General features: G+C 32.4%; 1 protein-coding gene across 2 annotated transcripts in view; it reads right to left on the reverse strand.

Moving 5' to 3' along the window:
• The window catches only part of LOC118190204 (T-box transcription factor TBX20-like), a 125195-nt gene that overhangs the window by 7895 nt on the left and 98649 nt on the right, over positions 1 to 18651 (reverse strand). For both annotated transcript variants that reach the window (XM_035360880.2, XM_035360879.2), the window contains exons 3-5: positions 18126 to 18399; positions 3707 to 3871; positions 2905 to 2981 (exon numbers count right to left, since the gene is read on the reverse strand). In XM_035360880.2, coding sequence (XP_035216771.1) covers positions 2905 to 2981; positions 3707 to 3871; positions 18126 to 18399 — 516 coding nt within the window. The remainder of the gene's footprint in view (positions 1 to 2904; positions 2982 to 3706; positions 3872 to 18125; positions 18400 to 18651) is intronic.

Genomic DNA, 18651 nt, shown 5'->3' on the forward strand with positions numbered 1-18651 from the left:
TAAATCTCTGGATCAAAAAATTGCTGCATGTACAGTTGATGCAAAAACAAAAAAAAAAAAAAAAAAATTCACTTTTCCAAAAGTTGAGTGAATTAGGTACAATTACAAAGTTCTACTCGGTACAGAAGATTTTATTACTTATTTGATATTCTTAGAATGATGGTCTACCAACAAAAGTTTTAATTTTTTTTTTTTTTGATAAGTTATTATCTCTAAAACAATAAGACATCCAATACAAGACAGATAATAATTCTTGTAATTAGATCGTAACTTAAATAATACATAAAAAAGATGATTTTGACTCATTGGGTTGATATCAAGCATAGGAAGATTAAGATAATTTTTAATTAACATCAGAAACAAATATAGACTGCTTAATGCTAATAAAGGTTTAGAATTTTTTAGTTATAAATCTTCCAACAGCAAGAATATTTCATAAGAATTATGAATATACTCATAATCCATTAAATAAAAATTTTCTTGCTGCTGTTAGATTTTCCGTAGTTCCTGCTTTCAAGACCTCGAAGGATAGGGTTCTGCACCTGCCAAGAAAAGGAAAAGAATATCACAAAATCCCTTCTAGATAGATGCCAAGTGTGGACAGAAGGCTAAGTTCCCCGCATGCAAAAACAAAGAGAAAAAATAGGGATCGTTTTAGCAACTCATTCCAGAGAACCGTGGGTGGCAAAGTGTCGGGTGTCAGGACACGGGCCATTGCCGGCCGTCATCAGGATTAACCATCTCGCTGCTGGTAAGCCGATCCACAGAAGATGGCAGAATGAAAGAAGTCAATTAACAACCTCGACAAGACGGACACGGCGACTGGGACTTGGAAACTGCAGTTTCCGCCTTTCGGGTCGCGGTTTCGATGTGGGAGGTCTTTTTTCGAGGCTCATTGCCAACAAGCGAGCTTGTTGAAATTTGGCTTGGACCGTAAAGGGGGAAAAAAGCTTTAAGTAACAGACCTCTTAATGAATATTTTTAGTATTTGCTTTCAACTCGGTTTTTAATTTTCAACGTAAACTTAAATGTTCCGCAAAATTCTTATTTTTTTTATAGCTTCATTATATTTTAAATGCTAGCTAGTTAAGGTATATTTTATATCTTACGAAGTGAAATAACTTATTTCGTCGTCAATGTAAATAAAGTGTCAAGCTTAAGAATCATTTTGCGCTTAAGTTACACGTATTTCAGACGCAAGATAAATTTAGACGATTCTCAATAACTTGATGAAGAATATTCCCCGAGTTAATGTATTTTATTTATTTACTACTTCTTTTCATTTCTTCATTTATTTTCAAAAAAGTTTCAAACTTTTTTTATACTTCACTGAACCAGAGAGAATGAAAATAAATCATAATCAAGTGATAAAAACTGTTTGACTAGTTCAATATGTAAATAAATAAATAAAAATAAGAAATCAAATGAATATATGAAAAAAAAATTGCACAAAAAAAATATTATTTATAAAGTGAGAAGTCTAAATGTGGACATGAAAAAGATAAGATTGAAAATTTTTCTTAAACGAAACAGGCAGAGAAATTTTGGAGAATTCATTTTAATTGCTTAAATAATACTTTTTTTAGCAACAATAAAACAAACAAACAAAAAAACTTTGCAATTGAAAATTTACTGAAGCTACCCTACGTAAAGAAATAAATTAGATTTTCAACAAAATCTAAGAATGTGTACTTCAAGTGAGAAAAGGATAACAAATACAGTGAGTAAATTATGTTATATAGATCTAGCTAAATAGATTTTTATTTGACCTATTTTTTAAAAGAACGGTGACTAATTCCAAAATTCAAAATTTATGAAAGTATAGAGCTTAGAATTACGAAAGTAGCATAACTGTTGAAAATCTAGTATTAATTACGGCATTGTAATTAGATGAAGTTACATGTACATTTATAATTGCTCATACATTTGTGGCAAGATAATGAATATTCACTCAATAATAAAATCCTTCTTTCTTTAATATTTATTAGAAAATAAATTAGAAGGATTGAATTTGCATAATGGAAGTCAATCTTTTAATTATGTTTCTCTCTTCCCTTCCTCAATAGCCGGGACTTTCAAAGTTTAGCTTTCTTCTGGAATGGCCCAGTCTATCAGTAATTCAGCCGTCTCAGAGAATATTCCCCCAAGTGCACCACAGAGGCAACAGACAGTACTACACCCGCAAGAAAAAGGAATATACGTCCAGGCCTTCTCCAAGATTCAAACTGGAACTCATAGACATGGAAGCTGACTTCCTTAACCACCATACTGTTCACAGTGCCCTTTTCAGATGTTGGGCCCACCAGCGGCCGAGCGGTAAAGTCGCTGAACACTGGTAGTTCGGTACGAGGTTCGAATCCCGCGAACGAGCTGGTTGCATGGGCGTTTTTGTGGTTTGCCCCATGTGTAACGTGTATACGAGCCAGTTTCCCTTAGAAAGTCCTCCACGAAGGCATCCTTCCCTTAGGCAGATAGCCCTAGTGTGCCTTGCCATAATTAAATACGCCACCTTTTCAGATGTTGGTTCCAATAAAAAGAAAACTCTTTGATTTTCAAGGAAAAGTGATCTGTTTGTAAGAACAAAAAATTTCGGATTTTCCAACTCAGATAGCATTGTTTTTGATATTGAAGAAGAAGGTTCACGTTTTCTCGGTTAGAATATGTAAAGTTTATCTTATTAAAGTTTATCTTATTGGAATTAACAGTAAAAGAAGACTGAATACTGTAATTTATTAATAGCCCATTTATCAGCAACTACCAATACTAAATTTTCTTTCCTTTTCAGTCTTTTTCTTCTCTCATAATTAATGATTTTGAAAAATATTTAAATTTAAAATTATCGATATGAATTTTCATTAATACTAGCATATAATGGTAAACATGTATTTTTTACATTACACTCACCTTTCTAATTCTGTTAGCCGTGAAGAGTCTCTGAAACCTTTGGCAAAGGGATTGCTGTCGATTTTCAGTTTTGTTATCTGAAATAAATGAAAGACTTGTAGTCTAACTTTTACAAATAGGGCAATAAATTACTTTATGTTCTGTAAATTTTACCTTAATTAACTTAAGAGTTAAAATGTATAATTTTAACAAAGCGAATTCAAATAATTTTAATGTTTTTATCTCACTGAAAATAGGGTTGACACTGAAATTGAAAAATAGGATTAAGAGATTGACTTAATCCAAATTTGAAAAGAAATTCAAATATGATTGATAGATTTTCTCATAATAGTATCATTAAGTAGGAAATATCCAGCAACAATTCTCAAACATCACATATGTTGACGTACGATTCTTTTTCATTTAATCTAAATTTAGTATCAATGCAGTTTACCTTGTAATTACTGCAATGTAAACACAAAATATTTGCGTTGGCTATAATTTGCATTAAAACTTATGCACGTTGATCTCCTTCATGTACGGTAAAAGACAAACTATCTTACTGTTATAAAAACAATACAATGTGCTTACACATTATGTCAATTTTGAACTTAAGAAAGATTAGTTTTAACTTCAGTTCGCTTCTTTGCTTGAGCAATACAAAGCGTAGAACTTTATATTCAAACAAACTGTAATACATAATAATGCAAAAAGAAGCTTCACATAGAAGTTTTACTATAAGTGTTGAGCAAGTATCAAACTCAAATCTAATAAGTCTCTCAGAAAATTATTCAGTAAGTCTTAGCAAGAAAAGAAAACATACCAACTGATTTTGGTAAGCTGTGACTGCAGTAAAAACGGTTTCAGGAAAAATGTACGTTCTAAACTCTTCGTTTTCCAATTCTGCAGGTGAGCTCAGAGTCGTACTTCCGGATTTCCTGACCAGGTGAATTCTAGGCTGATACCTGTGCATAGAATTGAGGACAATCTACGAAAATAAAATTATAATAATAATATTAATACCACTCAGCAAAGAAGATACTTTTTAACTTATACACACATAATCTGAATTGTTCTTAATGCAAAGTAAATTATAAAATACTGAACATGATTTGTTACGAAATTAATTATAAAGTATCGTTTTAGGAGAAAAAGAATAACTTAAAGCATAAGTAACGAAGAAACCAGTAAAAGATTTTAAAAAGAATAATAATTATTTTTATTTTACAATATGTAAAAAGTGGCAGCAGGCTTTGTTTCTTTAAATATTGATTCTATTATGTATGTATTATTCTAGATTAAAACTTTCTAAATTAGATACATAGTTTTGCAAAAGATTAATTTCAATACTGAGAAAAGAGAAGTTTTGTAGTTACACAAGTTTAATTTTAATGTGACTCCCAAAGAGCAAAAATTCTATTTAGTAAAATATTAATTACACTTTAACATAAATAAGACACACGGACCCACTTGCGGTAAAATGCCCCTGACTCTGATTTTTTTTCATTAGTTATAATAATTAAGTTAGAAATTATATTATATTTACTTAAATTTAATGCTTTTTTAAAAGCAAATTTGTTTGTTTTAAAAGTTATAGATATTTCTCCCTTCTTCCAGCGTGCCTTCGTGGTGTAACCGCAGCACACTCGGCACGTATTCCAGAGAGGTCCAGATTCGAGTCCCGGCAAGGGCACTGAATATTTTTCACTTCTCCTGCAGTAAAAAAAAACCTAATAATTCTACAGTGGCGCCCAACCTAAAAGGTGGTGAACAATAATTCGTCACCACCAGGATTTGGCGATTAGGTCCCCTTAGGCTTCGTTTAGACGGAGGTATAAATGTTATAACTGGTATAAGCCGAGCTTTGTTGCTATGTAACCAAAACTTGCTACGTCACAAAAACTGGTTTAGGTGCTTTAGCATAAAGTTCGAAGTTTCCAACTTTATGCCGACTTGGTATAAGAGTCGACCAACCAGAGCGAACACTCGAAACCTGAACGGGAAAACATAACGAGAAAGCTGTAGTTCGGCAAATTTAGCTTCTCTAATTGGCTACGGCTTATACCCTGTCTCGCAGGTGTGAACGGCACTCCCGCATTTTATGCCTTATGACTAAGCCTCTTTAAACACCGTCTGAAAGGAGCTTAAATCCCCAGTCGCTCTTTAAAAGGGAGTGTGTATAAGGTATTTTCTCCCTCCTTCCAGCATGCCTTCGTGATGTAAAGGTAGCACACTTGGCGCGTATTCGAGAAGTCCAGTTCGAGCCCCCGCGAAGGTACTGCACATTCTTCATGTCTTCCCTTTCAAAATAAGCTAATGACTCTACAAAGTATTTCTTAAAAATTAGTTTTAAAAAATAATTATGCTAATAAATGTTTTCATTGCATTTAATTTTGAATGCTTTGAGCTCAAAATAACTTACGCGTGCGTGTTATGAACCAAATTAAGAATTTAGTTTAATAGTAGTTATGCAAATTTCTTCATAAACTGTCTGATATACCATTGAGCAATGTAAAAGAATGAAGGAAAAAATACTCATTACACTACTCTGCATCAAGTTCTTAGTTAGTTTTCTTAGTTGGTAGATTAAGACGTAAGGCATAAATTAGATGCTAGATTTATTTCAAAATGCTTTGTTTCCAAGTAGGAAATCAGCATTAAAAGATTAGCGCTCAGTCATAAGCATGAATTGAATATGAAGGATAAAATCGAACCGATTGATTGCGATCAATAATATAATCGCATTAAATAAATTTAAATGTAAAATACATTTAATTAAAATTTCTAAATACCTTGTACCATACATGCCAAGAATTTGTGAGATTTAGACTATGTAAAGTAAGATTTAGTTTTTGTGTTAGTTTCCTCTTAGCGCATCTATGAATATCGTTTCTCAATGCTTAGGCCGATAATACTTTGATGCATGCTAATGTGTTTACAACAGATATTAAGCACGAATATTTTAAAATTTTAAAAATGCTGAAATGATCTGATATGGTCAATACATAATCTTTTATTCATTTTATCTCAAAAGTTCCTGAATTTTAACTTAATAATACTGACAACGCCTTATTAACACCTTATAAAACTATATTGTTTAGCAGAAACTAATTTTGAGATCCATCCTTGAAATTATTGCTTCCCACTCCGCATTTTTTCAATTAAGTGATAGTTAACATTTAAACTGATTTGTCATTTTTTTTAGCATATATATATATCCTAGTGGAACTTTCAATAATTTACTCAATATGAATAAAATATTAACGTAAATATTTACTTTTAATTCATACCTACATCTTTGGAAAGACTAAAAACATGTAACAGGCATAGCGCGCGTTGTAAAGAAAGTCCAATCAAGATAAAGAAATTGTCTCAAAATAATATCTCAGCTTACCAGAGTTTTGAATAAAAAGTAACATATTAATTTCTCACTAACAGCTAACACAATAGCAAACGTACGGCGATAGCACTTTAAAATATTTAACCAATTTATTAAATACGAACTGTAGGTATCCCCTTAGTTTACTAACCAGTTATTTCAATTTTGTTATCTTTTCTGAATTCTCTATTTCCACCCTTAGTTCCTCGCCAGGATGCAAATTAAGTAGATGAAGAGAGTATTTAAACGGGTGAAACGATAAAGCTAGACAAAGCGTGCTTTCCCTAGCGTAGCGCACGTTTGCTATTTTGTCCTCCAGCTGTTAATCTTAGTAGCGGCTATTCATTTTGGCCGTTTAGTTAGTCCCTCGGTGTAGGTTGCTGAGTCAGCTTGTTAGATTAAATTAAATTGTGTAGTGTAGTACTAATTCTTACCTTTTGAATTACATTGTTAAATTACCTTTAAGTTCTCACCGAAAGTAATCGATGCTATTGTAATTTCCGTTAAAAATTTTAATCAATTTATTAAATACGACCTGCATCGGAGAGGTTTTAATTTTACCAATGCAAGTTATAAATATTCATAATTCGTCAAGTAAGATTCGACATTTCTTGTTAATACACCGTCAAAACCAATGCTACATAGGAGACAGAATCCAGGGACAGCAAAATTATCATAATTTAGGGAAACATCGGAATTTAAAAAGCGTAGAGATTGGACGGAAAGCCAAAAAAGGCCTAGCACCTGTAAACCTCTAACATTTAAGCTGATAATACTTGTCTAATGTAGTAATTAAAATTTAATATTACTTCTTATGAATTTCGGAAACAGAAGGTGTCAGTTACTAGAATACTTTGCGCGTTTCCTGTGCAGATTTAAGCGAAAGTTCGTGGCAATCGTAATAATTTAACGTCACAGCAGAGTTATTTATTGGCAATCGAAGGGCCGAATCGGTTGACATCGGTGTGTGATTTGTTGCTTAGCGTGCAGTGGGGATTACAAAGCCCCCTTCTCTAACCTTCATTGCGTTGAAGCATAGAAAACTGAACTGGCTTTCATAGCTGACTCATTTTCCCATCTGCCATTAGTGCTAACTCGCATGAAAATAAGAGAAAGCTTATTCCATTTCAAGAGGATTTTCCTTTTGGTATAACACGTCAACAACTCGATAGATTTATAGACACATGTTTATCTTAGCGAAATTCGCTTGAAAGATTTATATTTAAAATTTTGTGGTTTGGTTTGGTTTTGTTGACTGCGGCGAAGCACACTATGGCTATCTGCCTAAGGGAAGGAATGCCGTCGTGGAGGACTTTCTAAAGGAAACTGCCTCGTATACACGTTACACATTAAATTTTTGAGGAACAGCTAGAAAAGGAAAAGTAACAGCGAAACAGAAATGTTGAGTCACATATATTTAATATGCTTGTATCACCGTTTCCTATCTAATTTAAGAATGAAGTCCACAGTATAATAAAATATGTATCTCCATGAAATTAATCTAGGACAATATTAAAAGCTAATGAATCAAAGCGTCAACACATTGCTTTCATACATCCGAGTTTATTACCTAAAATTAAAAGATCAAAGTCTTACATATTCCGAGATCAAGAATCATACGCGCTTCAGATAAAAGTTTAATTTGACATCCAACTTATTTCGAAAAGTGTTGCTACTGCTGTCTTTCAAATCGTTGAGGTTTAATCAAAAATTCATTTAACGAAAAATTTCAGATCATTGAGATTTTAATCAGAAAGTCTTACAAAATATAAAATAAATTAATAAAACAAATTCCAAATTCAGTCTTCCAGGTGCACACTTTCGGGTGGAGAAACATAAAGTTTAATGGCTCTAGGCACCGTCGTTTTTTCACAATACGAGAAACATGCAGATTTTTCATAACAGAGAGCAGTAACATTTAATGGCGACAATTTGAAACGTGATACGCCATTTATAGTGAACCATACAAAAATCCCGCTTCGAGACTAATATCCACTTCTGGGCTAAAAAAGAAATAGTTTTACTTATTTACTTTGTGGCAAGATAAAAAAAGTCATCATGTTAGGAAAACTGGGATGGAGTCTTGATTATCATTGTATAAAACTTGTAACATACGTAGAAGTGGGCTAGAGAAATGGGACTTAAAACAGATGATAAATATAAGCTGGAAAGGATCATTAAATTATCGATTGCAGGGCCGTAATTAGAGATGTTTCGCCAATTTTTCTTAAACTGTAAACTGTATGAGAAAACTTCATTATATACGAGCATACGCCTAAACAATAACATTTATCAAAATGATAACTAAAGGCCTTAGTTACAAAGGACCGCTATTAATAAAAGATCATTTCGAATTCTTTATAACCAATTTCTTAACAATCACTGCTACAATTTAAAACATCGAAATGTCAAAAAATTTTAAGAACACAACATCCTTCATTCCTTTTACAGACATTTTTAACGACATTTTCCGTATTAACGAAACAATACAACATCAAGAAAGGCCGGCACATGCTGTGAAGGTAAGTGAGGAAAATATATTAATACTAATCACTTGTATGCCCGGTAGCTTCTATTGTGTGCAACATCTTAAATGCCCCCCACTGAGGAATATTCCTTTTGATGTTTGCCGACATGTGAAAAGGCGGAGTTTCTTCACGAGGTGATTTGTCACAATGGCATGGGAGCAAGATTTAGGATGTTTCTCCGGGTAATGCTTACTAGATATAAGAAATGGGAGAATAGACACTAATAAGTAAACTAAACAATCATTATGTAATACTTAAGGTCGCCAAGGATTCATTGCCAAAATTTTTTAGACATCAGACTAATTCACTAAAGCCACCTTTGTCCACGAATACAAAATTTTTAAATGTCACATAATAGTAATTAAGTAATTAATAATGTCATATAATAATAATATTATAATGTCATATAATGGTAATTAATTATTTAAGAAGAAAACAAAAAAAGTTCGTGAAAGTATTAGTTTTCTACAGCTAAAATATCTCATTATAAAAATTATCTCAACAGGGAAGGAAAGAAATATTAATTATTTTCAAAGCGACTGCTGTGGAATGAAGAATGCCGACATAATAGAATCAAGTTTACAAATGAAAAATAATATAAATTTAATAATTTCGACACAGGGTGAAACCAATTAACTTTTTGTCATGGTCGAGATGCTGTAGAAAGTTGCAGGTTGTGCATACGTAAGATGCGTAATAGGTAAATGGAAATCACAGTTAGCTGGGATTTCAGATAGATGGGACATCTCAATATAGAAAAGGCGCCAATTGTTTAACAGTCGTAGTGAGATGGTGAGATGGCCTTACAATGTATAATGGCGCAGTTGCAATCAAATGTAGCCATCATGATGGTTAAGCAAATTTTATTTCTGAACAAACATTTTTCTTTAGAAATCACTCAACTCAATGGGTACAATCTGCATCCCATAAATTTATATAAAATGCAATTACATCTTAAGAACGATAAATAAAAATTGCACAGCGAACTGATGCTGGCTATAAAATGACGACATAAGAGTGGAGAAAGAGGTGTGTAATGAGTAGCTGAAATATTTATTAATTTTGGAATCCTTTGTTTAAATCCTGAACAGCGACTGGGCAAGAGCTTTCAGCATTGCGGATGGCTGCACAAGAAGTGACGCATTACAGAGTTTTTAAAGGGGGTTGTATTTAAATTAAAATTATTAATTAAAATGTGTATAGTCAATTTAGCATTTTTGTTAGTAGTTGTCTTTCATATTTTGTATCTTACATAAGTACATACGCTGCGTTCCGAAAGTTCATAGGCTCACCAGCGGCAGAGCGGTAAAATCGCTGAACACTGGTAGTTCGGTCCGAGGTTCGAATCCCGCGAACGGGCTGGCTGCGTGGGCCTTTTCGTGGTTTTCCCCATGTGTAACGTGTATGCGAGCCAGTTTCCCTTAGAAAGTCCTCCACGAAGGCATCCTTCAGGCAGATAGCCCTAGTGTGCTTCGCCGTATTCTCAATACACCACACCACTGAAAGTTCAATAATTTCAAATGCTAAATAGTTCATTCAAATGCAGCTATTTTCAAGAGATTATAAAACCTTCAACGTAGGAGTTATGAACCAAAAAATTATCTTAACAGGAAATCATTCAAAATATTACATACATTCAACATGGGCACCATTTATCATTCGAATAGTAAATAAATGAAAATGAATTCCATACACATTCGTTCGAGAATGTCAGCATTAATTTTCTGTCTTAACATCTGCAACAAGAGTTGTCTTATACTTCATAATAACCTATTAAAATGTCACACGACATTAAGACAAATTGCCTTTATAGCCTTTCACCGTTTAGAATAGTGTCTATATGTATAAACCATTCTATATTTTATTTACCGTAAAATCATTCATCCCATACTTGTGTTGTCCTAATAGAATCCAAAACTTCTACGCCAACTTAAGTTTAAATATGGAAAAAAAAAAAAAAAAAAAAAAAAAAGCAATTAAGATGATATTATTTGGGGTCAAAAGTTAAGACAATATAAAATAAGTTGAACATTTTTGGACATCTATAATTCCACACTAGTAGTAGAAAAAATTTCGCTACAGATAAGTTTGCAAAAACCAACTTTTAATGATCATGGATCCGCATCAAGTTTTCTGCTTCATCTCTCGTTGTTTGGAAGCCCAGGCCAAAGCGTGCAAAGCAATCTAAGAGTACAATAAGCTTAAGTAATATGATGCGCTGTATTCATATGTTTATATCTATGCAAATTTTACGAAGATACGTCACAAGTGACATCCTGCAATTAGCATTGTCATGAATTATCGAAGAGATAAGCAATGAAACAGAACTCTGGTTAACCATCAATAATTTTCAATAGACGACTCGTATCAATAGATGACCTGTTAAAGCACAACTATTGTCTGCAATTGAAAGTGAATCCAGAGATGCCCTTCAAGCGTGGAGTCTAATTTTTACGCGTCCATTGCACCGACACCTGTCGAGCACTTGGGCGTGAGCATCGTTTCATAAAGCATCACCTTAACCTTCAAACATGGTCAGCGAGTGCTAAACACCAGTTTATCAATACAAACCGACACTGATATAAAAGGGGAAAAAAATCATCTCATAAATAACAAAACTTTCCAACTCAGCTGCTGTGAAAGCGAAAAAAGCTGTAAAGTAAAACTAAAATGAAAAACACAAACATAAAAGAGAATTCTTTTCCTGTTGTTATCTTAATTTTTATTTTATATCGAAATGTAGCTTTAAAAGAGCACTTTCGATCGTTCCGGGAAAAGCGAAGCTCCACCCGTCGTAAAACATGTTAAAATGATGAAAGGAGACATAGCACCAGATGAGATGATCTTAACTTGCATAATGTATTGCATCTACCTGACCGTTTTCTTTGCGGTTTGTAAAGGAGAAACAAATAAGAAAAGATTTTTAGTCCAAAGGGACTTGAGTCCCGAAGGACTATCGCTTTCGTTTTGGCATTTTGCGTCGGACTCCTATAAATGTCGGTTCACTTTTCAAACTGTTGCCATAAAATGTTAGAGTCCTGCATTATATTTGAAGAAATTAAATAATGAAAATCTGCGTAAATGTATGTATATATTTCTCACATTGTCATAAAATAACGGTACATAGAGTCATCGAATTTTGAATAACGTAATCCTCCAACGAATATGAGCATGTGGAAGACCAAATTTGAAATTTGAAATTTGTTTTATGATCGATTTCCTATTTTTTAAAACTTTGACGAATTTTTGATTAACAAACTCAAGGATTTCAAAGCGAGCAATGGCAACGTTGTGCAGAAAAAACATTTTTATCTCCAGCGCGTGAGTCTCTGTATCGGAAATTCTAAAGATATGCTCGTTTTAAAACTATTTTGCGATATTGCTGTTGCACTGGATCTTATGGTTTAAGTGCGAAGAACACGATATTTAATAAAGAAAGGTAACACACAAAATGTTACAAAACGCCCCTTTGGACGTAATTTAAAATCTGAAACATTTCAGATTTTTTTTTTTTTTTTTTTTTTTCCATGCGCAGTAATTTAGACATCAAAGTACACAAGAAAATATAATAGTTACTATCATTTAAATAAATAGCCACTAGCTTTTCTTACATATTACAGTGAATCCTTTCTCCTCACTGTGATTCTGATTTTCTGTGGAGGAGTTTGTGACATTGGACATTGGCACTTTATATTGCCGATATTTATTTATGTTCTCAGCAATACTAGTCACTTTCAAACACAGTTGTCTCGAGAAAGTGGTGGCCAAGAGCGTTCATTGTATTTGCGGGAATCTGTTTTTAACTTTTCTCAAATTGGATGACGGGTGATTTCAAGGTTTGAGAGACGATGTGACTCTAAAAATCATCTGCGCTAAGATTTCTTGCAAAAGAACTTCAACCTTAAGTAAATTACCAGAAACATTCTAGTGTTCCTTTATTTTAATTTATTAAAAAAAGTAATCTTTTAAATTTTGTCCTTTCTGGTTTTATTTTTCCGAATCATATCACTATAAATATGTCAATTAATATTGCAATAAAAAGCGTGTGTTACAGAAATTGCAGATAACCTTAGATAAGATTCATTTATTCATATTTTGTTCTAAATGAACTATTATTTAAGTACGCCATATTATTGTGTACCTAAAAGGAAGTAATCATACCCTGTAAACAATATTTCATCGTAAAATACCCAGAGACTGTCGGCAGAATTATGAATGTCTATGCAAATATATAGGTGCTTTATCTACATGAAGGTAACTGCCAACTTTCGTTGGCTCAATACAATTCATTGAACAAAGTAAAATATGAATCAAAAACAGTGTTATGAATTTATGTTACGAGATATGAGGAGGTGGCTCTGGCATTCTGATATCTTAGAATATGTTAAATTTTCCTTGATGTTTCCCATCAAGGAAAATTTAACATATTCTAAGTAAAGAAATGAAGTAAAGAAACAAAAGTATAAGTCTGAAAAAACTCATTTTTTATATATTATTCATGCAAAAAGAAGTTTATGCATTATTCTTATAAATAAAGCGAATATACATTTTTATATCTCAAAATGTTGAATACTAAGATGATTTAATCATGATTTCTTAAAAACTGATAACCTTATTGAAAGCATATACGTAGTTTTGTTAAAGTACACATGTACGGGTTTATGTATCAAAGGACTTAATTTCGGCTTAAGAAGGTTCGGAGCTGCATCAATCAAAAATAGTAGAATGCATAAATTCACTATAAGTAGGAGTTATATGTAGACAAAATGTTAAATGTATGTTAAATTAGACAAAAAGCAATTTTAGATTGGCACAGATTTGGAATAAAACTCCATTGATACTGAGGAGGATCAGATATAAGTCTTTCTTTTTATATCAGATATACGTTAAAAAAAATTTCTCAAGAAAAGCAAAAATGTTTTGCTTCTGAAGAAAAGGATTTAGATTATTTACATTCTAAATCAATAAATTCAAACTCAAATAAATTAAAATTTTCCTAATTTCAGATTTTACATTACCATGTTTCTTTTCTAATTTGATAAACTTTTAACGTTGAATAAATAATTTCCACTGCTTTGTTCAAAAATTAAGGGAAAAAAAACCTATGGATATTTTTATAATTGAACTGAATTCAATTAAAGAATCTTGAAAAAATCCTAAAATTTCTGTGTTTAATGGCAACTTGAAAATAAAAGACCATCATAAATCCTTAGGGATGCGAAGGCATAAATATAGTAAGATATATTGCGTATGGCTTAAGATAGGGATTGCTGCCTCTATGGCTTAAGATAAGGATTGCTACCTCTATGGTTTAAAATACGGATGCAAGTATATATTTTAAGAATATGATGTTCTTTATTTAATATGAATTTCAAGAAGTCAGGATGGCATCAGCAAATTTAGAAATTTTAGATAGGGATTGCTGCCTCTATGGCTTAAGATAAGGATTGCTACCTCTATGGTTTAAAATACGGATGCAAGTATATATTTTAAGAATATTATATTTAACCAATATTTCGATGAATTCTAAAAAACACTGCAATACATATTTAAATTTTACTATTTCCGGCATTTATATCTTTAATAAAACACTTTGGTATAAACACAGAGAAGTAAATCAACAACGGAAGCTTTCAGGAAACCGAACTTGCCATTTTTCAATTGCTCCTTTAAAATCAATAAAGTGAAAAGTAACAAGGGTTTCCACTCTCACGTGCTTCCAGACGGAAAATCATTAATAGAAAACATTGCCCTCTCAATTACAATAATTCGATTTATCAAGCTATCAATGAACTCGTAAAATCATGAAGAAGAACATCCACTAATCGCTTGTTGGCGAAACTGAAATATGTTTCCAACTGTCTGACTTAACACCTATCATTACAACCTTAATATCACTTCCTACTGTTTCTCCAAATGAAAATCTTATTACTGCATGAAAAGAATATAACCAAAAAGAAAAAACTGGTAATAAATATATAAAAAATGAGACGGCCTGGTAAAGCTGGCATAAAAAGGAGGGGTATGAAGTTCTAAATTATACGACCTGGCCCGCTGGCTTTCTCGGAACCTATATTAAGTTATTAGACGCATATTTATCATGCGTTATTAATTTGGCTGTGCAGCGGGAATATTATCCCCCCCCCGCTACTTGGCGATTATGTTTTTCGGTTTTAATAGAGAGAAGTCGCGTGATTGGTGGCGATTTTTCATCTAGCGGTGTGTCGCATCACGGCGACATGCTATGAAAAAGGGGGTGAGGTTGTTGGTGATTACCCCCCACCGCCTCCTGAGCCTCTTTTTGCCGTCTCCAAGGTTTCGTGACGTAACTTAATATATTTATCGTTAGAGGATAAAGCCGTTGGCGTGAAAATAATTTTTATATGCCTTCCTTTCTCTTGTTTTCAGTCCTTTCAGATGTGAGCCGTAATAATTTTAAGAATGTTGAATGTCTGCAGCCATCTAAATGATACTTCATACCGGAGTAAAATTAATTGCTTATTCCAGAAATATAAATGAAAAGAACTCGGCTAAATTTCCTTAAATTATGCATAATCAAATAAATAGAAGTTATGAGTAACTTTAAAGATATATATAATAAGATCATACAGGAAGAAAATAATATGTCTAGAACAAACTATGAATGTACAGTTTTTGATAAAATAATATAGCGTAAAATGATATAGTATAGTACCTGTTATAATATTGCGCGATATGCAGTATTACGCAAATATTGTAAAAAACCACATGTAAATAACGCGCTTAACTGTATAGCAAATCAAATTATCGTCAAAATAATTTCGCAATGTAGCAAAATCCAGAACAAAGAAGAAGTTGGAGACGACTTAAAGAGTATTTTCAAACCAAAAAGCGGTGAAGGCTACGAATATTTTGAAATGCAGCTACAATTAATTTTATTTACAAAACAACTGAAATTTTTTTTTAAAGTTTTATAAATAGTATATCGTAGCTGACAACATTGAAAGCTTAAACACCGGCAGAATTTGGGGGGAAACCCAGGAGGTTCCCGTTGCTGGGAAACCCCATTTTAAAGAAACTCTAATGCATGGTGATGAAGGAATTTCCTATGCATGGCTATTGAACTATTTATAATTCAATTCAAATATGAAATATATTAGCATCTAATTGAATATTCTAAATTTTATGTTCTTTAGCTAATTTCACTTTGCAATTTTCTTCATTCTTTTATACCGAGAAAATAACGAGCAAAAGAGAAAAGCTTTTCTTTGTCACACGAAGAAAGGCTTTTGTTGATTATTTTAAATACCATGCAAATGAAATTAATAATTAATGAATTATTTGTGTGCGGGCAAACTCAGTAACATACTGTTTATTAAGTAAATAAAATGAAGTACAAATATTAACTGATTAAACATTGCTTGAATCTTTCTGTAACATTCTACAATTGTCCACAATGATTTAGTAGTATACCGTTTATTGAAGTAAGCAAAATTAAATACAAATATCAATTTATTAAACATTGCCTAAATCTTCATATAAAATTCTACAAATGTCGGCACTAGGTTAAGACTTCTCAAATCAAAGGAAATTTACTAAGAAAAATTTAATAAGATCAATAAGTTGCAATAAGAAAAAAAAATCAGATAACGTTTAATAAGAAAAGTTATTCTGAAAATCATTGGAAGTGGGGAATGGAAATTAATTAATTTAAGTTACATTAATTCTATAAATTTCATTTATTATTTCTAGTCTATTGCTGTATTGGTATTCTATGCTATACTAGCTATGTTCTCCACTACACACAAAAAAGATGTTATGGATGTATACACAGAATGAAGACTTTATGTACATAATTTAGTCATTCTATAAATGTATTTAGATAGTTATTCATATTCAGTATAAGGGTCTTAACCGCCTCTCAGACTGTGAAGAAGACTTAGAGAGGTAAGTCAGTAATATGTCACATTATACGTAAATAGAAAGATAGCCATTAGAAGTGAAAAGATAGAGACAGATATAATATTAGTACGCAGAAATTGTGCGAACAGATTTCGATTCCTAATCCATTAGATACGTTAAGTATCTATCGGTGGCTACTAATTTGTTTATTACATTGTCGAGATATCCATGAAAAATGGGTTGTGTGAGATGCCATATATAAAATTAAAATTTTAATTAAAACATATCAAAGAAAATCTGTTATTTAAAATACACACACATGTGTATATATATTATCTATTATCTTCTGCTATTACTTTATATTACATTATGTTATTAGTATTATTGGTTATATTGATATTACATTCCAATAAAAAGGAAATGCCGGATTCTTTCTCTTTTCAAGTTAACTGGAAAAAAAAAAAAAAAAAAAAAAAAAAAAAAAAAAAAAAAAAAGGGTTCAAGATCTTCTAACTATTGAATAGTAAAACGACCTATTATGAACTCTTAACTAACAATAGTAACTTCAGTGCTTTCTAACTATGAATAGTTACCTCACTTACTTCTAACTATATATAGTAAATGCATATTACCCCTTTCTTTGTCAACAACGAGCTTCCGCATAACGATTCAACTCAAAAAACAAAAGGATAATTATCTGGATTTTAAATGGACAGCCTTATTAAAAATGCGGATCATGACTGTCCTGCGATTCATCTAATAAGTAAGTCATTCTTTTATTTCACTGTTTATTGTTTACAAAGAAAAAAAAAAAAAAAAAAAAAACTGCGTAAAGAATACCATGAGCAATTTTCAATTTCCACTTTCTTCTTAATTCTCGGAGATTTTGCCATGTTAAAACAAGCTGTATCATTTTAATTTCACTAATTGCCACGTAAAGGGAAAAGTACACAACGGCATTTGGGGGTTATTTTTGAATGCCGCCCAGACAGGAAAGTGGTTAGTGGCACTAACTGCTGTACCGAAAGTCCCGGGTTCGAATCGCGGAGAACGCATTGGGGTAAATTGTCTGTCCCTTCATAGGGGGCAACGGTGGCCCACCTATTACGTGTCTCTATAATAAAGTGACCATCGGTTTCAGCATTAGAATTAGAGTAGTAGTGGCCAACCTCTATGACGATTTGTGCCCGCTATTGGGGGGGGGGGAACAAGCTGTTGTTTCTTGACATGCATTTATGCTCTTTAATTAAACTTAAGGCTAAAATTTCGAGCGTGTTTTACTAATTACCGAGGTTCGGTCTCAAATGTTCTTTAATCAAACTAAAGTCTGAATGGAATTTTTTTAATGATAAAATTGTTATATACTTCTTATAGCCGAAAACGAAAAGTAAAAGATAAATATATAGCTAATTATCACTTCGGAAAAAAAAAAGAAAAAGAAACTGGAAACTTACATGTCCCTGTTTATCCATCTCGTTGTTCGTGAGTTTCACTTTTTCAAAAGAGACCACTTGCTTTTTCAGCTGTTCTCCTGTGAAAGGAGAGTCCGGATGCAAGTACAGCCGAGATGGCGACGGAGGATCAGCCTTGCCTGCTACCAGCCAAGAAGATCGATGATAAGCATACCGATACCTCTTATTGTCCACTGGTACAATGTCCATGTAAACGGAATATTTTGTGTGAACTTCAGCACCGGAAAAGGACACCCTTACAGTTGGAAACATACGCCTGAAATAAAAATAACACAAAGATTTTATGATATATAAATAAAAAGATGTGTAATGGTGTCAACAAATCAATTCAAGTAATCTATCTATATTATGTAGGATTGACAAGGTAACATTATTAGAAAAATTAGGACGCTTTAACAGTCCGAAATACACTTTTCAATAAACTCTAATGTCCTTGAATAACCTTGCCATTTATGATTTTAGAATAAAATTAGGGAAAACGTTCAGTTAGATAGATGGAAACCTTAGA

This window comes from Stegodyphus dumicola, chromosome 1, assembly GCF_044657685.1.
Source record: "Stegodyphus dumicola isolate Sdum_Otavi_A_Nest chromosome 1, ASM4465768v1".
In the NCBI taxonomy this organism is placed as follows: domain Eukaryota; kingdom Metazoa; phylum Arthropoda; class Arachnida; order Araneae; family Eresidae; genus Stegodyphus; species Stegodyphus dumicola.